Raw genomic sequence first — 19,718 nt, forward strand, 5'->3', positions numbered from 1 at the left:
CACACACACACACACACACACACAAGATGCAGCCAAAATAAAAACAAAAGCCAAAAACGATCTCGCTAATTAACCGCTTTTTTTTCCATTCTCTTCTCTCAGGCCGGTGGCGGTCCGCAACTGCTCGTCGGAGCTGTGCGACGTGCAGTGGCGTGCTGGTGCATGGCGGGCGTGCACGGTGGCCTGCGGCAGCGGCTTCCAGTCGCGCCGGGTGGACTGCGTTCACCGGAGGAGCGGCAGGACTCTGGCCGAGCAGCACTGCGCCTGGCTCAAGCGCCCCTCCACCTGGCAGCACTGCAACACCACCCCCTGCGGGAGTAAGTGTGTGTGTGTGTGTGTGTGTGTGTGTGGAAAGTGGGTCTGCGTCGGCGGGAACAGCGAACCCCCGATCAGTCCTCTAACACCGAGACCAGGTCTGCTAAAGCGCTCAGCGGGTCTGAGATTTTGAAATCGGACATATTTGTTAATCAAGAAACACCCAGTAAAACATCCATCAGTGGGGGGAAAAAATGTCTCCTGCGTACTAAGAGAGAAAACAGAACAACAGAGGAATTACTGGCAACTTTCACAAGACATTGAAACCAGCTATACCTGGCAGTCTTTTGAGTGGTAAAGCAGCAACCGCAAGAAGTTATGTGCTTTTTTAACAGTTTATGTATAAATCCATGTTGACATCAAGCTCTCTCTCACACACACACACACACACACAAAAACGACTTCTCCAAGGAAAGAACTGATTGCTTCTTAGTGATTAAACAGATTGTTTGACATTTTGCCCCTTCTTTTTTTTCCCCCCTTCTCTCCCCGCGCAGGTGAGTGCAAGGACACGACCCAGTACTGCAACGTGGTGAAGAGACTAAAGCTTTGCTACGTGGATATGTACAAGCAGAGGTGCTGCGAGTCGTGTTTACAGGACACCGACTCTACCTAGTGGCGGCGGGCGGCTATCACCACGCCTTCTATGTGTGAACAGACGGACCGTACGGCAGGAACGGGCGAGCAGAGACTGACCGGGAGATCATCTGCGAGCGGCTGCTTTTCAAAAAAACACTGCACATATATAGACCGGACAGAAGTCAATCCAATTCCTCTCATTTTCCTAAAATGGAAATTGTGATCCGTAAAAAAAAAATTGGAGCGAGCGGAGCCTGTTTAAAAGACTGAAAGGATGAGGGGATTTATTTTCTGATTCGGGACCCGACCCTCTCTTACGATGACGAAGTGTTCACTATGTGGATCGAATGGAGTCTCGGACTTTCCTTACAACCACCCCCCCACCCCCCACCCCCCCCCGGTGCGTTTTGGTTTCCAGTGGCGGAGGCCAAAAAGCAGAACATGTTGATGTTGCTTGTCGTAGAATGTGTCCCAGTGCTCTCTTGGCATATGTAAACTAGGGTTAGACCGATATACTGGTTTGCCAATATTGGCCTTCAATTAGATACCGGATATCGGCCAGTGATGTCGATGGAGGTTCATCCTATCAGCAGCTCCATAAAAACAGTCAGTAAAACCTGCAATGAAATGTTATTTTCTTGACACATTTTATTTATTGACTATTCCGTTTTTTGTTTTTTGTTTGTAAATTAATTCTTCATTTAAAGACTTATCCCAGAGTTTCCCTGCCATTGAATAGGTGGGGAGGGTCGCCCTGCCTTAAGGAGCTGCTGACACTAAAAGAATTTCATTAGTCTGGGTTTCAATGGAGAGTTTTAGTGTCCCATGATGGTCTAAATGCTGCTTCAGAGACTTTTCCACCCTGACAAGAATACAATTCTGGTAGAAACACTGAATTCTTGTGATTTGTTTGGCATGGAAATGGTCAAATTTAACGAAACTGAATATCAGCACAAAATATTGGCACAAAATATCAGCTAATGGCGGCATCGTATTGGCTTTCAAAAACCCATATCGGTCGAACCCTAATGTAAACAGAACAAAGCAGTGGGTATCCTGTGTTTAATTTATGATGATGTTAGGTTATGCATGTACATAAATAGTAAGAATTTTGGATTTAAATCCTTAATGACCATTCACACATGTGAAGGCATGGGGATGTGATTGTAGTCACATGTCACTGATGAGGGGGGGGAAAAAAAGGAGAATACATTGGATGCTACTGTGCCAGAGAGCTGGTGAGGGGGGGAACGGGTTGTGAAAGCATGAATTCATTTTTTTTTTTGCCATATCCACATATTTATCAACACCACTTTGTGATTCCAAACCTTGACAATAATGGAGGTTTTGTGAGATTAATTACGATTTTACAAGTGAAGAATAGTCTACTCGAACAGTTACTGATGGGATACAACTCCGAAGTGACTAGAGGAACAAGCGAGAGCATTGATTTTGAATGATGGGTCTATTCCTTTTAACTTCGTCTTGGGTTATCATACCGATGTGCTGCATTGTAAAATATGTCTTGTATATACTGTGTTTTAAGTGCAATATTGTATATTGAGTGTATGTAGATTTTGTGAGACTTTTATTTTCTTACTTCCTTATTCATGATGTAGGTGTCTTTTTAACTCCTGTTCTTAGAATATAAAACAAGACATAAAGCACTTGTTAATGTTGATCGGGTGGCATGTTCGCTGCCACTCTCCTGGTTTTATTTGCATGTATTTAAGTGCAATCTCGGATGTTTTATAGCTACATTATGACATGCCACTCAGTAACATGCATACTTACATTCAATGTTTCTCCCTGGCTACTGATGACTATACTGCATATTTGGGGTGTTGACATTCATACTGCTTGTGGAACTGCAGCTTGATTGAAGGAACATGAGGTATTATAACAAAACATTAAAGTGCTCTAGATAACAATGCAAAGGAATAAAGACAGTTTGATCACTTAATACATTTTGTTAACCCATTTTTCATAGAAATTCTACAGCCCATCATTATTTCAAGGTATAATATGATTTTCACAAAAAGTTCAAAATATGTTTGCCCTTAACCATTTGATATAACTTATACTTTGTGTTGCACATAGCACATACTGTACTTCTCTGAGACAGATTGCATTGTCTGTATGGTAAACACAATTAATGGAGCATACAGTAAGTTATGGTGTGCAATACATAGCACAGTAATCCACTTTTAAATGTTAAAAGGTTAATCATTGCTTTCTTACAGTTATATTCTAAATCAGTTAGTCATTACTTATAGGAGTACACCAAGTTTCTGGGAGATTTGTCTTGTTGATCAACCTAACTGTCAAGTGATGAGAACATAGACACCAAAATCATCCATATGTCTCCAGTAGATCTTTGGCTCTGGTGCTCCATGCTAACACTTTAGCATACACTATGTTGAGTGGCAGTAGGCCACTAGCAAAAAGTGAGAAAATGAGAACTTGGAGCAAGTCTAAAGTTCTAAAGTTCTCTAAAATTTAATGAGCAGCCTAATTTTAAGTCTAGCTGTTTTTCTGTTTGTATAGGAAGTTAAGGTGGTAGGTGATGGGAGACTGTACAGCTAAAATCACCTGAAATAGTTACACAAAATAAACCAAATAAACAAAACAAAAAAAACAACTAATCAGTTGTATTGAGTTAAAGGATAATTCTGTTTATGTTCAACCAGGGTGTTATTTTCCTTGTTTCTGCCATCATGATTATTGAAAATGTAATCACATAGTTTACTGTATAGTGTTCATACCTGCGGCTTGCCGGGAGCGCTGCTGTCCCAAAACACATACACAGGGTCAACAGCCAAGACAATAACACTCACACTGCATAGGGACCTGCCTTATGTCCAATTATACTTTGCATGAAATTAAATAAAAAATAAGGCCCAGGTTGAAAATAACCTGAATTATCCTTAATTTCATTTTTTTGCAAGTGGTCGACTATCACTTAACATAGCGTTTGCTAAAGTGTCAGAATGGAGCCAACGATCTATTGGGGACACATGGATGATTTTAGTGTTATATGTTCTCATCACTTAATGGGTAAGTTGACCAATGGGCCAATCTCCCAAAAACTATTCTTTTAATCAATTAGACATTGCTTTCTTACAATTAATCAATTAGACTGTCAAAATCATCAACACAGTCGCTCTTTATTACAGCACTGCCACTGCCTTCTGCACGGGGACCGCACTGCCTCCATGCTTGCTGTTGCCGTCTTTGGATGACAGCTTCCTGAAGAATTTGTGTCCTCTGTCGTCGCTCTCCTCGAACACGTAGCCCGGAGGCGCCTCGAAACTTGCAGGGCACACGCTGATCCTACAACACAAGACGCAAAATACACAGTCTACATCAGTGCCGCTCATGTCAGAAGATCACAGGCGGATACTGAATGATATATTTGTTTCCGACCGCGCATTGTGCATTCTGTGAGGGCTCATAACCGAACTTGTACCTTATAACTTGAAAGGTACCTGGGGACAGTTGCATAAAGCTAGTTTAAGACTAGTCTAAGCCTTAGACTGGTCTTAGAGTCACGGGTTAGATTAGTCTAATTTAGACTGTATGTTGCTTAAATATTAAGACTGACTTATTTTGAGGTAGAAAAGTTAGCCACACTCCCCCTGGCTAAGCTTGGGTTAAGAGATTTGTTGCTATAGCAATGAGTGGCCCAACTGTCAGAGTGAGAAGTTTAAATACTGAAGCTATTTCATAAAAAATGGCAAATTTTTGGAAAGAGTCTGAAGAAGAGAGAGAGTCTTTAGAGACAGAAACAAAATTAGAGAGCTACAACAATCAAGAAGAAGTCAGAACAGGTAAACATAAATGTCTAGATAGCAAGTTTGACTTAAAGTCACATTTAAGTCTAAGACTAGGTCTATCTTTATGCAACTGGCCCCTGGTCTTGTTTGCTTTGGAATGTGATGAAGCAAGCAATGTTTTGTGCTTAGCAATGGGTAGGAACTATTTTTTTCTTTTATAAAACTACAACCCAAAGCTTGAATCTTGGGTTAAAGGGGCAATAAGTGAGATTTTGTGCCACCCATTTTGAGACCTGTCAATGCTGTTGCAGTTCCTACTTGTCGCAGATAGAGGTCGACATAAATCATACATGAATTAATGCACCTTTAAAGCTCTATGTGATAACTTGGCACGTCAACGGCTGCTCTTGATAGAATGACATAGTACCCGGATGTGACGTAAAACGCATCACTTCCTGTGCAACACTACTATATTTAGTTTGATACTATTGTAAAGTTGTTGTGAGCGATAACATACTAGAGGTGGTTGGCCTCTTTCCTATATCTGCAGGAAACCGGTAACAGTACAACATGGCATGACCACAGCTATGTTATTGCTGAATTATATGATGAGGACTTTGTAGGCTGGGTCGCTCAGTGTGCTGCAGCGTGCAGGAAGAACCTCTTTGGGGTGAACTCTGAGCGATACATGGTGGAGTCCTCCATCGGAGCGCTGCTTCTCATTGGTTGGTTGGATGGCTTGAAGCTGACACTAGGCCTCAGCTCGTGGGCCGTGAAGTGAGCCTAGAAAATAGAATAGAATAGAACACAATGGAACACAACAGAAGAAAACACCACAGTAAGTAAGGTTTCAGATATACACTTTCTTAGGTTACAAGGTTAATAAGTTATTCATGTGGTGGCGCGCTAGATCAGCGGTTCTCAACCTGGGGTCCGGGGACCACCAGGGGTCCTTGAGGGGGTTCCAGGGGCTCCCCAGCAAATTGATGAATTGTTACCATTATTTCATTTACAAGAAGTTAACACAATTAGAGAATGTAGAAGAATTATTATTTTGATCATACTTTCACTGTTATTTCTCTCCCTACAATACATATAGTCATGGAAAATCATATCTAACAGTAAAAATATTCTCAGATTTGGGTCCAAGAGACAAAATCTCATCAAATGGGGGTCTGTGGCCCTAATGTGGACTAAATTAGGGGTCCTTGATATGAAAAAGGTTGAGAATCACTGCTCTAGATTGTGTAACATAATGAATCAGCTGTATATTTGCCCTGAAGGTGGTGAGGTCTTCTATCTTCCCGCTGGCTCTGTGGATTCCTTCGGGCTTCTTGGCAATCGGCCGCCTGGCCTGAGCCGCCCAGGGCTGGAAGTCCTCCCGCATGGTGGTGAAGGTCTACAGCCAGACACACAGGAACTTTTTGTTCAGTCGGTTTAGGTCCATCTTAACTCGAGTTTTCTCAAAAATTGGAGTTTCAAGTGTTGTTCGTGGGGTTTTTTTGCAGTGGAATTGGGAGAATTACTAAAAATCACAAGGGGGAAAATGGTACTAAAGTGGCAAGTGATACCAAAAAATGGGACTTTTATAACTACTTCCCATTAAGAGTCATATAGTATAACCTTTTCCTGTGATGATAAGCGATACTGCATATCACAGAAAGTACTGGAAATACTTTAGTGCCCCTCCTTTTCAGTTTCTGAACAGAAAAATCTTGGGCTAGCACTATGTTGATTTGGTTACTTCATGTGGAAAAGTTCTTACCAATATTGCAGGGATTAGTTGACTTTGCGTTCATTATTGCGATAAAAAAAAAATCACAAATTCCTGGATGGACTGGTTACAGCAAATTCTTCTCATTTACCTGGAAGGGAGCGGAGGACCTCTTGGGTGGTTTGTGGGGCTTGGCGGGGTTGAAGGGCTGGACCTGGTGTCTGACGTAGTGTGCAGCAGTGGTGGTGCTCAGGTCCATCTGCGCGGTAGGACTGGTATATTCCTCTGGCTTGTGGAGCTGAGGCAGGGAGACGGGCCACTCTTTAAAGTGGTCCTTGTTCTCTGTGCTGCCCTGGAAAGGCAAGCTAGACACAGCCAGAGAATGCTGTAGAGGAGAGGAGAGAATAGAATTTAACAGAACACAATAACAATCCCAGTACAGAGGGCTTCCAGGTGATGTAACACACCCTCTGGCGGCCATGTTGGAGGTGCTCTGCTCCTATAGGCGACAGTGGCTGTTAACGGCTGATTGTGTTTCTAAATGTACAGCTTGTTCATCTCATTAGAACTGAATAGATAATAGTTCATTTTGTGCTGTTTTTGACTGGGAACTGATTATTTCATCACTGATACATCTGATTTTGTGTTTGTCAGCTTGTTAGCTAGTTAACCATAGTATCAGTTTACCATACTGTCCTCTTGTTGCACACCAGCTGTTAGAATTAGCATTAGCAGTGCCTAGTAGTCTGTTAACATTAACATCAATTGCTTTGCTATATTAGCCTACTGGCTAGTTAGCAAGCTAATAAAGCAAAAAAACCCATCAAAAACATTACTTTTTCAGGTATTTCTTTCTTTCTAGCCTAGTTGTTTAGATATATTTAGACATTATTTGCACACATATTCTCCAGTGGACCTCCATGTTGACACCAGACGTGGCTGCAAGGAGATTTGTGATGCAGCTAGTCCACATATGAAGGCTGCTCCATCAGCCACAGCAGTGGGTGCCGTTGTACCTTGTTGTTGCTGGGCTTGCAGCTCTGGGGCAGCTCTCCCGGCCGGCCCTGGTAGTCCAGGCGGTTGGTGGTGAGGTCCTGGAGGGGCTGGCTGCTGGGCCTGTAAGCCTCTTGGGGCTTCACGAAGCGAGGCTCCACCGGGTGGACCACGAAGGCCAGCTGGTTGCTGGTCACCCCGTCAAAGGGAACGTCTGAGGATTTGGTGACATTGGCGGGTTTGAAGCTCTGCCGGGGAGCGGCGGCTCGGGGCACGAAGTCGTCCTGGAAGGTGGTGGAGCCGCCAAACTTGGACGAGGGAGGCTGGTAGTTCTGTTCGGGCCTGGTCAGCTCCCGCTTACACAGCTCCCACTGCCGAAAGTCATCTAGGAGGCAGAAAGAGTCATTTCAATTTCATTATATCATTTGTTCACTAAATGTCAGAATGATGTATTGGTTTGCTGATATTGGCCTTTCATTAAAAACTGGATATGACAAGTCAGTGTCATCCACCTCTGATATGATAGATATGATGCAATTTGATGGATTACATATTTACCAAACTGATCGATACTCCACTAGTTGTGGTTAGTAGTTTTGGATTATTCTTATTCTCATGGATTTCAGTAGAGAGTTTTAGTGTCCCATGATGATCTAAATGCTGTTTCAGAGGCTTTTCCACCCTGACAAGAATACAACTTGGGGGAAAACACTGAATACTTGTAATTTATTAAAAATCATCAAATTTAAAGACATTGAATATCAGCTATCGACAGTTTACCCAGAATATCGGTATCGGCCTTCAAAAACCCATATTGGTCCCTACTCACTACAGTCATTCACTTTAATTCAGTTATTGACAAAGTCAGTAAAAAAAATCCAGTAAAAAAAAATAAAAAGGCATGTTTGCACTGCCATTTTCCACATTCATATTGGATCACCTTTGTAGGTGGGGATGGTGTCCAGTTTTGCTGGTACTGCATAGCTTTTCTCTTTGGGTCTGACTGGGACAAAGAGCTGGGGCTCATGGGGGTTAAAGTCCTGGTTGTATGTTGTCCCTAGATCAATCTTCGCTGGATTAGGCTTGTACTCCACCGGCTGGCGACCGGGCCGCCGCTTCACCTCATGGGGTATGAAGTCTGCCCTATTCAGAGTAAACAGAGAGAGAGAGAGACAGATCACAGATAATTACAGATCTCTAGTTTCACAAGCTTGAGTTCCCTGATGTTATGTTGGCACCCGCAAGGCCGCTACACGGGGACAAGGTGCAGTGCCGCCCCGAGGTGAGTCATTACTTGAATATCGTTGTTCCGTCCATTCTCCCCTTATCCCTGGTGTGATCCAGCTCTGGTTTGGGTTTCAGGGTCTGAGGAGGGTTGTAGACGGCTTCATACACCGGGAATTTCTCCGTGTACTCCGTCAGCACGCATGTCCCAGAATTCCCCTTCCCATAGAGGGCTGTGGGCTTGTGGGGGCAGCGATGACGGCTGGGGGAAAAACAGTGAAGAGTTGATCAGTGCGGCTTTGAGTCCAGGAAAGACTTAGATTAGTTGAAACTCTAATGATCCCCGAAAATAGAATATGTATAATAATAGAGCAAAAGAAGGTATAAGCACACACAACTGACAATTTCAACACTTGAAGGTGTTAAGCAGAGATGTATGAAAAAGTATGGATTGCAGCCAATTAACAGCAGTAGAATTTACTGAGACAAAGAAAAAAAAGCAAATAATAGCCTATGTATGATATGAAAACATATCAAAGATATGAATATAATCAAAATGGTATGAAATACATGATAATGCATTTAAAAAAATATCAACGGATATGCAATATAATAGCCTACAGTAAGACAAAAGGGAAAATATGATAAAATGGAAAAAAAAAAAAAAAAAAAAAAAGTATAGGATATCTTCTTCTGTCAGGTGTCTGGGATCCAGGCTGAGTTCTGAATCTGACACAAATTCAATTAGCCAAGGTTTTCAAAAATGCAGCGCAGTGTTCACTATCACTCCTCAGCAGAGAGACGTGCCCATTGTGTTCCAGCAGGTAACCCAGGCAGGCTCGTCTTTGCTCAGGGAGTGTCTGCGTGCCGGTGATAATACGCTCATGATGCTCACAACAGGAGAACAAAGCTCACAACCAGTGTGCAGTCCTGCTCTGGTGTCACCGTAAACACACACCGAATCAAACATTGGCCTACTAATCAACGGTCTGACATGCATGTTGGGTTTTTTGTGTTTCTTGAATGGGCGCTCTAGATCTGCCAAGCAATATGAGGCCTATGCATTGTTGTAAGTAAACTTTGACCCCCAGTCAGTGATCATCATATGGCAAACAACCACCAACATTTAAGATCTAGGCTATTATATTTTTTGAAAAGCATTCATTTATGTATTTTCCCCACATCTTTATATAACTTACATCAGTTTGATACTGCTTACTATAATGAATACTATGAAATTCACATCACACAGGTTTTATGTCAGGCTCAAAAAGTGGCTAAACTTCCATTGCACTAGTTTTATTGGAGGGCACACAACCCTCAGACATGGGTAAACTCTATTAGGCAAATAAAAAGGTAGACTATATTTCCAGCAAATAAAAAGGTGGATAATCTGAGTTTAGGTGGGTCCCAGGGCCTATAGTAGCCCATAGTATCTATGGATTATGCATTATTATGCAGTAGTAATTTTGAATGGACCTTATTTCGAATAATAATGAATAACCCACAGATAACAAGTTAAATGTGTGATGAGTAGCGCAGCCACGCATTGACATATCAGAAAATCGAATAAATCAACTTGAACCAGCATTAGTTAAAAATCAAAATACATACCCACAACTACAAATCTCGCATATACAGAGCTTCTTCATCTTTTACAGCGCGATATTTAGAAAGAAAACCACACTGACTCCTCTACAACTCTGAAATATGCGGCTCAGTAGGCATCTGGTATCATAGCAACCATTGAGCGTCTTGGATACGTTGGAGCGTGATGCTGCATTCAGGTCCTATTGGGAAAAAATGCCTTTCACCACTTGAAGGGCGAAAGCCATAGGGTCAAAGCACCGACTCTGAAGTGTTCAAACCGTAGCAATCGTTTGAAGCCGTTATCTGAAATTTTCTGTAGACTTTGGGTACATATTAATGTTCATGTTTTATATGGAAGTAAGCACTGCAATGTCAACCACAGACAAAATAAATAAATACATCCAGAAAGTCCTGCCCTGGCGTTAAGAGTTGTAATCACAAAATGACTTGTGAAAATCGTTCATGTTGTTTGTTTTATTTTAAATAAATGAGTATCCTTCCCTTTGCTTGACTAGTGGTAATTCCCAAGGTAGTATGTACCATCTGAAAGCTGAGCTGAGCAGTACTTCAAGCAGTATTTACCAGCTGAAAGCTGAGGCGAACTGTATACTCTAGTAGCAATTACCGTTTGAAAGCTGAACTGAACTTGGGCTTTTCTGTGGACCCTGAATGCAGCATAAGTGCGTAGCAGTGGGCGTGGCTAACGTGGCATTACAACTTCCGGGAAAACAACGTGAGTTGAGTTAGTCCACATGTCTGTAAAATATGTGCTTATTCTGACAATATTCTGCTATTTAACTCCATAAAGCGGCGTAGTACACGACAGCGGGGCTGTGTGGAAGTCTTAACGGAGCAAGGAGCCAGGTTATTCCTTGTTCTTCTTCCTATAGAGAGCTTTTGACTAGCCCGGCTACCCAGCCTGTTAGCCAAAGTTCACCTGTCAAAATTCACAGACAAGCCGGTGTCATTGCCTCCTCTTTCGGACGTCCTGTCAAATTTCATGTCCTTCAAACCACTATCTGTTAATGCCGTATTGTTCAGCTATAGTGTACTGCTAACTATCAAGCTAACTAACTAATAAACAAGCCAAAGAGGGTCTCTGTCAGTCTGTATTGTACTATGCTGTATTGTCAGTTGCCAGTTACTAACGTTCAGGCGTTTATTTCAATAAAGTTACATCAGTTGTATAACTTTCATTGTAGGTGTTTAGCATGGGGCACACAAGCCTGGACAAGATCATCGCACTGCAGAGAAACCCTGCTAACATTAGAAACCTTTGCATTCTGGCACATGTGGACCATGGTGAGTTGACTCGCTCAACGTTTCTACTGTATTCTCTCGTGTAGAGAGCACGTCAAGCCAAATTCAATTTTAAAATCTGTCGACTTAAAGTTGAAATTTTATTGACATAAGTGCTGCTTGGTGGGTGATATATATAAGCCGAAATTTCCAGTGGAACCTAATGATTCAGAAAAGGTGTTAAGTCATGATTTGTGAAGTATGTGTATACGCCAATAAGCAAAGGCATATTAAATTGACAGATTTGAAGTTTGCAATTTGGCTTGATGGTCTCTCCATGCAAGACAGCATTGAACGTAATGGGCTGCAACCTGACATTATGAAGGCATTTCTCCTGTATTAATATATAGAGTTGTAGATTTGTTGCCCAAATAAATCTCATTGGTTTTTAGAATTTTGCTAGTTGTATAGTTTGGATGTGACACATAAGAAACTGTAAAGTAATGAAATGATCTAGAGCCGGCTACATCTTTACAGGCAAAACTACTCTGGCTGACTGCTTAGTGGCAAGCAATGGTATCATATCAAGTCGCCTAGCTGGGAAGGTAAGTCTCTTTAATGCCATTCATTATTAACTGCTACTTTTATGCCAGGTAGTTTACTATATCCTAACACATGGTTTGTGCAGGATTCCAAGTGTTGCTTTGTTTTACCATTATTTATGCCTGTAAATGTTGTTTTAATCTCCCAGCTGAGGTATCTGGACAGCAGGGAGGATGAGCAGATCAGAGGAATCACCATGAAGTCCAGTGCGATCTCTCTGCACTATGCTCTTGGTAAGGCCACCTTGGTTAAAACTCCACCCTCGGATCCTCTTACACTGTTGTCATCAGGCTGTGATGGTCAGTATGTCCCAGGAGTTATTTTGTGATGAATGTTGTAATTTACTTTTTTTGGATGTACTCACTTTCCCTCAGCCTTCCTCATCTACTTCTACTTCAGTTAGTGATTTCCTATTTCCCAGAATGCCTTCTGACAACCCCTAGAGAATTTGAACTTGTTGCATTCAGTACAGTGTGTGACTTGGTTGATGGGTTGCTCTATTCTGACTGATTATTGGCAGTGTGAGAGGCTCGGATCTATGTAGTGTTCTGCAGCTACAAAGTTTTGAAGACGCAAATCATGCATTTTACAATTGGTATAGACTATTGAATAATGGCTCTTTGCCTTCCAACCGTACATTAATGTCACTTTCTATTTCCCGCTGTTTGACAGTATTTGTACACTTCTTGTCACCTCAGGAGAGACGGAGTACTTATTAAATCTGATTGACTCTCCCGGTCACGTCGACTTCTCCTCTGAGGTTTCCACGGCTGTCCGGCTGTGTGACGGAGCCATCGTCATCGTCGACGCTGTGGAGGGAGTCTGTCCGCAGGTTAATATCACTGTTGACTTACTGTCTCATTCTGTAACCTGCTGGTCTGTCAGGAAGAGACATCTTTCATATTTCATTAGTCTGGATTTCAGTGGAGAGTTTTAGTGTCCCATGATGGTCTGAATGCTGTTTCAGAGACTTTTCCACCCTGACAAGAATAACATTCTGGGGGGGAAAACAGAATAATTTGTAATTTTTGTATGATTTATGGCATAGAAATGGTTAGATTTAAAGATATTGAATATCGGCACAAAATATTGGCTACCAGCAGCTTCAGTCCATAAATATGGGTATCAGAATTGGCCTTCAAAACCTATATTAATTGAACCCTAATACAATGGAATTGATTAGCCCTTTTTAATGGAACAGAGAAGCTCAGCCAAATATATCATAAAACTAGTGCAACACTTCTTTGTTTTTTTATTTGAATTTTCCTATTTGGTCCATGTTTAGACCCCAGCAGATTAAAATGTATACCTTATTTTTAATTTGGGATGTTGTTTTGTAGAGATGATGTTTTTGTTTATTTGCTCATATGTCTGCGTGTGTTTCCTGTATGTAGACCCAGGCTGTGCTGCGTCAGGCGTGGCTGGAGAACATCAGGCCTGTTCTGGTTATCAATAAGATGGACAGACTCATCGTGGAGCTGAAGCTCACCTCTCAGGAGGCTTACACCCACCTGCAGAAGATCCTGGAACAGGTGAGGGGCCCAGCATGCATCCTATAGTCACATCTGAGTCTAACACAGGCAACAAAATATATATTTTACTATTGGTCCTCAATAACACTCAACTGAGGAGATCTGAGGAAAATTTGAAAAGGTGTTCTTCTGTAACTCGGTGTCTGTGTGCGTTCAAAACGTTCGTCCTTGTAGGTGAATGCAGTCACAGGAACACTGTTCACATCCAAAGTGCTGGAGGAGCGAGCGGAGAAAGAGAAGGAGGAGAAGGAGGAGAGAGAGAAGGAGGAGAAAGAGAGCGAGGCCTTGGGGGGAGATCAGGTTTACGACTGGAGCGCCGGGCTGGAGGAGACGGACGACTCCCACCTGTACTTCTCTCCTGACCAAGGCAATGTGGTGTTTGCCAGTGCCATAGACGGATGGGGATTCAGGTATGGCTGCTCTCTTCCAAGGCAACTTTGTTTTTGGTCTTCTGCCTGTTGTTTTGTCACTGGTGTAACAACTTGAAATATGAAAGCCCACGATGCGTCACTATGACACTGTCACAAATCTGGTGAAACAGTGTTGGGTGGTAATGCATAACTCAATAATGTGTTACACTAATGTTATTACTTTTCCAATAACAAGTAGTGGTAGATTTCTTGAGTAACTATCCCAATGTTCATTGGTAAGACAGTGATGTTAGCTGTCATTCTTGAGATGAAAGACTAAACCAATCATTGTAGCTCTAACATGTGAACGCGTCCTAATGCTGCTTGCTGCCAGCTTCCCACAGTTTCACTTTGTTGTATTGCTTTGACATTTTTCCCAGGAGAAAAAGTCTGAGACAGAGCAATCTAAAGAAGCAAAATCATCCCATGAGGGACATTGTGGTGTGGTGTTTGGTGGATAACGTTGTGTTATCCACTCACACCCAAGAGGAACACCGAGTACTGAGGGCCTTGACAACCTGTAGGGAAGACGAGGAGCAATTAGGAACAAATGGGTTAGGGATGGAGTCATAAGTAGACGGAGATATGAAAAATATATAAATGTAAAAAATGACCCTGCTTACCACAACCAATCCACAGATACTCACATGTAGAACAACATGTTACTGGAGATGTAAGCTATTTTCTTCAAAGAATCTTTAAAATGAATTTGGCATTTTACATATGAGGTAAATGACAACTAGAACAAAACAGAAAATGGGTAAAACAACTAAGTCAAGCACTTGCCTCATTGCATTTGGGGCCACCAACGTGCGGAATTGCCCAGTCGAGCTTTAAGAGTAGACTGGTTTGTGATAAATACACAACACAACACAACACAACCAGTGTCAGCTCAGTGTATAAAAGGTAATGTACCAAAGTCAGGTTGTACTATGGAGCCAGCCAGCCAGACAGTCTACTGACTACCCAAACAGCCAAGGAGTTGTTTTTTTTATCTTGTTGTATTGTTTTTGTCTAGCTCACCGCCGGCCCACAGGCTGACCGACCCGCTGGGAAAACTCTCGGTACTCCAGCAGTCTGCCTATGTTTTATTGAAAGGAGGATCTTGCCTTGATTCCCCCTTTAGAGGAGTTTTTCAAATGTCCACTAGATGGGGCTGTCAACTTAGATTTAATACTTCTAGCACAAGATGATCCTCTACAAGCATGAAGCTTCAGGGACCAGAGCAAGCTCCTACCTGTTTGTTGCCAAACTTTAAAAGCCCTAATCCTGTTGTCCAATTAGACACTTGTAAAGTAAAAAAAAAATTTCTGTAATGTTTTACTTAGTCAACTCTCTGTAATAGTTGTTGCCCACATTACCAGTCACGGTACAAGTTGCATCTAGTCCACCTTGTCATGCAGTAACACAGTGACATAAAGTCTCCATGCTAAACCGGTTCAGCCTGTTGAGATATAGCTAGTTACGCATATGATGGCATATGATGAGGACATGAAGACCTAGTTCTGAGAGTAGCTGTGTCCTTGTGATCACTCCTTGCTATAAATAAACCAATTAAGTCCCAGCGGAGACAGCCAAGTCTCCTCCGCCGCTGAACTGAAGACTCTCATTTACCGTCTGTGGGAAAGGAGGAGGAAGCCGAGATCCAAACAGCTACAAAACCATGTTTACCCAGATCCTTTTTCAAATCCCTCAGCATTTACAAAAGCTCTATTTTGCTCAAAGCTGCTAATAGGCCCACTTAAAAAAAAAAAGCCCAAACACTGTGGCATCGTCAGCAATAGAGATCAATGCTTTTCTGTTGTCAGTGAGTCTGCACAAAAAAATATGCTGCTGAAGAAATCCTAAAGGGGCAGACTATTTTAATGAGGCGCTAAGACTTTCATTCTCTGTGTTTCGTAGCATGCAGCAGTTTGCCCACATCTACAGCCAGAGGATGGGCATTAGAGCAGAGGTGCTGCTCAAAACCCTGTGGGGAGATTTCTACCTCAATGCAAAAGCTAAGAAGATCATGAAGGGAGCTCAGGTAATGTACCTATGGATTCTTTATGGGTCTTTCTCTATAGAGGCAGTTGAAACACCTGTTGACCTCAAGCACAAAGCCCATCTCAAACTGATAGGAAGCTTCTCTGCTCTTGCTTTCCTGGGCAGTTCATTCTGTCCAAGACGACATGGGAGGATCGTTCTCCACAAAGACACAAGTATTGACTTAGCATTCTTGGATTTGATGAGCACCCCAAGGCTGCAACTCATTAAATAACATGGCTCTCTGACCACAAATACTGACTCCGATTTGGCCTTGTTTGGCTTCTGCCTTTTGTCTCGTTTCAAAAGCTCTTGTCTTCTTTGGCAGCAAGGACACTCAAGAGCATACACACTGTAATTGAATGATCGGCCTTACGCTGATTCAGAGAGTAATTCCAATAAGATAAGATAAGATACATGTTATTGTCCCTGGTGGGTGGGGGGCGGGTGACTGCTTAGACACTGCACTGCTGCACATCACCATGGTAAAAACAACATGGTATGTCTAACATTAAGCACTTCACACAACTGACAACATTTAACATACCCAACATGGTCCATACACAGTGACCAACATATTGCACTTGCCCTTGTTATCTTGGCACAGTCCTATGGCACTCACTTGTTGCCATTAAGAGCCTTGATTGATACTGGTATAATCGAGTGTCTATCAATTCAGTCTGCACCGAGGGACCCTCTACACTTACCCCAGGGTAGTAATGGTATTCTGAGTGGACAATGTGAGAGGGGTCTGAAGACATTTTTTGAGCCAGTGATGACAGACCGCTGACAGACTGGGGGTTGGGGTGTTGTTGGTGATCTTCATAGCTGTCTGGACAAGCCGGGTGATCTTAGATTTTAACTGGACCGCCAGATTGCCAAACAAAGCGGTGATGCCATACCTGATGATGCTCTGTATTACGGCATGATAAAGTAGGAGTACTATCTTCTGTTCCACCCCAAAGACTCTGAGTCCCGAATATCTTCAGGGGGTGACCTGAGAGACGGGTTCATTGACTACAGGCCTGAGGTCACCAGCAACTCTTGGATCGAACACTTTTTAAACACAAACTATTCTATATTCCCGTCTAGAGCTATTGCATGAGGACATCAATTGGCTTCTCCCCTGAAAGGCTGCAAGCAGTCTCGGTCATTTCCCTCCTGTCACATTTTGTTTCCATGGTGTATTTTGTTGCGCCCATGGAACTTTCCCACGTTATCTGATGCCGGGACTCGGGAGGTGTGAAAACTGGATGCAAACAGAGAAAGTAGCTGCAAGCAGTTCCATGTGAACAAGTTGAAAGCTGTTAAAGCTCAGATGGACAGGCTTATTCAAATCAGGGCAGACATGTCTCAACAATCTCTAAATAATCCAACGAGTACAACACATCTGAATTTCAGTGTTAGTCCAGATTCTGACCTGAAAGGAAGCAACTGGGGTAATTAGATTAAAATGTTTACATGACCAATGCAGATTTAAGATTTCCTTTATTTGCCAGCCTCGACTTTGCAGGAATAACATGCACACATGCAACTAGCGCTCTCATTATTTTATAGCCTCAGTTAGGGTGACTCTGTTTCTCCTGGGCCTCTGTGATGTTGCGGTGCACTGCTGTAAGTCTATCTATGGGAAAACACTGCTTGCTGTTATCACCTGCCTGCCATTCCGGATCAATAGCAACCGCGTGGTTACTCCCCAAGTCAGTCTCAGTCCGTTGGGTCTGAGGTCGATGCTATCTGACCAGCCGGAGCAGATCTCCCCAGTCAGTTGTCAGTCAGTCAGTGAGTAGGCAGTCAGTATTGCTGTTTCCCTGGACTCTCCTCTGTCCTCTGACTACTGTCTCAGAAGCGGAAATGGGAGCAACAAGGCCCAGACAAATTGGTAACAAGGCACCGGTGGCCGTCTGTCACTCTCAGTTTACTGGTGATTCAGTGACTCAGCCGTCTCCGTGTGTGTACGTAGTCTGTCTGCTTGTTTCATTATCTTTGTTAGGATCGCACTGATGTGGGTATTTGAAGGCCGAGGCCGATACTTTCGGACTGAAACTGCCGATATGTAGTGTCTTTAAATTTGAACATTTTCATGCCAAAATATTCCATAAAATGACAAGTATTCAGTATTTCCCCCAGAATTGTATTCTTGTCAAGGTGGAAAAGCCTCTGAAACAGCATTTAGACCATCATGGGACACTAAACCTCTTCACTGAAACCTGGACTAATGAAATTCCCTTAGGTGGATTAGCAGCTCCTCAAGGCAGGATGAGGCAGCCATCTGATACAAAAATAAAAATATTGTCTAGCTGTGGTCAGGGAGGAACCTCCATCATATTGAAGGTGGATGACACTGACTAGCTGATATTTGACATTTAATCAAAGGCCAACATTGGCTCGAAACATCGGCAAGCTGATGTATCAGTCTAACCCTAATCTTTGTTTCTTCTCTCTTTCTCGTTTCCTTTCTCTTTATACATCTGTGTCTGTCTCGTTCTCTCTCTCTCTCTCTCTCTCTCTAGAGATCCGTCTATTTTTTTCCCACACAGTGCAGGAGTTCTGCCTGTAATGATCACTCCCTGTCCCCTCCTGCCCGTGTGCCATTTATAACTAAAATGAATGCAGAGTATAGGTCTGTGAGATGCTAATGGACTCTGCTTTAGCCTCTCCAGTCCCGCCTGCACACGATCTGACTGCTGCCCACTCAGTTCAACAGCACTACCGCGACCCTGAACAGCGGGCCTGGATGGTAACGCTAACAATGGGTGGTACTAATGGAGAGACTTTTTTCAAGCAAGTGTTACTAAATCCGAGAGAGAGAGAGAGAGAGAGAGAGAGAGCATTTTCTCATCCCTTCCTCCCTCCATTATTGGATAACCCACGGCTTCCAATAACCAGCGATAACACGTCCAATCGTGCCGGCTGTCACGTGCGATCGCTCTCAAGTGGATCGATTATGCGATTGATGGCCGGAGCGATCAATGATCCGTGCTCCCTCCGAAGGCGCCGTCTGTTTGTCAGGCCGGGGCTCGTCGATGCGCTCACGCCGGCTAACCTTCAGCCGCTGCTCATCTCGTAGAAAGCGAACGATAAAGGTTTTAGTGTATTTCTGTCTAGCCAGCGCTGTGGCTGTCAGCGGCGAGCGGAGGAGGCAACAATAGGCCGCTGTGCCGAGGGCCGCGGAGGTCGACCTCTTATTTAAACCCTGTCGCCCCATTCACTGACATCCGGGGTCGTCGATGGAATGGGAGAGGCTTTTTTTTTTTTTACACAGCCGCATGCTCACTGGACGGGAATGGGCCGGATAGGTTGACCCTCTGAACTGTGTGTGTGTGTGTGTGGCAGGGAGTTGGTACAAGAAAGTAAAAAAAAAAAAAAAATTCCCTTCCATCTCCCTCCCTAGCTCTTATTCTATTTCTTTTCCTGGCACTCGCTCTTATATGCTCTTTCTGTGGTCATGGGAATATTGTCAAAGCACTTAGGCCCTGACCTTTGACCTCCTTCATTTTGTTTGCTTGTAATGTTGGTGATCTAGGAATTAGGATTATTGATATAAAGTTTTTTTTTTGTTTTTTTTTATTAATTCTTTCACAGGTGGTAATTTATCCCAGAATACCTGGGATAAACTTTCAACACTTTCCCCACATCCTGCTGAGAATGGGAGGAAATACTGAAGACTTAAAAGTTTTTGGCATTAGATATTAAATATTGGTACTAATCGACTATA

At 42.9% G+C, this 19,718-nt stretch overlaps 3 protein-coding genes across 3 annotated transcripts in view; 2 read left to right on the top strand and 1 right to left on the bottom strand.

Moving 5' to 3' along the window:
* The window catches only part of adamtsl3 (ADAMTS-like 3), a 162,250-nt gene extending 161,319 nt beyond the window's left edge, over positions 1 to 931 (top strand). The window contains exons 30-31 of the mRNA XM_071546546.1: positions 103 to 317; positions 813 to 931. Coding sequence (XP_071402647.1) covers positions 103 to 317; positions 813 to 931 — 334 coding nt within the window. The remainder of the gene's footprint in view (positions 1 to 102; positions 318 to 812) is intronic.
* Positions 932 to 4,064: 3,133 nt separating this feature from the next.
* saxo2 (stabilizer of axonemal microtubules 2) lies at positions 4,065 to 10,253 on the bottom strand. The gene is made up of 8 exons (XM_071546547.1): positions 10,216 to 10,253; positions 8,672 to 8,863; positions 8,318 to 8,520; positions 7,401 to 7,762; positions 6,536 to 6,769; positions 5,947 to 6,069; positions 5,332 to 5,453; positions 4,065 to 4,227 (listed from the first exon to the last, which is right to left on the bottom strand). Exons 1-8 carry the CDS (start codon positions 10,251 to 10,253, stop codon positions 4,065 to 4,067), a joined length of 1,437 nt encoding a protein of 478 aa, XP_071402648.1.
* Positions 10,254 to 10,916: 663 nt separating this feature from the next.
* Positions 10,917 to 19,718, top strand: part of efl1 (elongation factor like GTPase 1) — an 86,459-nt gene continuing 77,657 nt past the window's right edge. The window contains 8 exon segments of the mRNA XM_071546545.1: positions 10,917 to 11,055; positions 11,394 to 11,493; positions 11,968 to 12,035; positions 12,182 to 12,266; positions 12,732 to 12,865; positions 13,428 to 13,565; positions 13,740 to 13,975; positions 15,878 to 16,001. Coding sequence (XP_071402646.1) covers positions 11,403 to 11,493; positions 11,968 to 12,035; positions 12,182 to 12,266; positions 12,732 to 12,865; positions 13,428 to 13,565; positions 13,740 to 13,975; positions 15,878 to 16,001 — 876 coding nt within the window. The 5' untranslated portion in view covers positions 10,917 to 11,055; positions 11,394 to 11,402.

This window comes from Centroberyx affinis, unplaced genomic scaffold (assembly GCF_046629955.1).
Source record: "Centroberyx affinis isolate AG114_WGS23_722 - 3 ecotype Tasmania unplaced genomic scaffold, CSIRO-AGI_Caff_v1 ptg005310l_1, whole genome shotgun sequence".
Lineage (NCBI taxonomy): Eukaryota > Metazoa > Chordata > Actinopteri > Beryciformes > Berycidae > Centroberyx > Centroberyx affinis.

Coding starts and splice junctions, on each gene's coding strand:
- saxo2 (XM_071546547.1), bottom strand. CDS start 10,253: ATGAAGAAGCTCTGTATATGCGAGATTTGTAGTTGTGG. Junction 8,864..10,215: donor TGCGAGATTTGTAGTTGTGG/GTATGTATTTTG, acceptor TTTTTCCCCCAG/CCGTCATCGCTGCCCCCACA. Junction 6,770..7,400: donor GCAAGCCCAGCAACAACAAG/GTACAACGGCAC, acceptor TCTCCTCTACAG/CATTCTCTGGCTGTGTCTAG.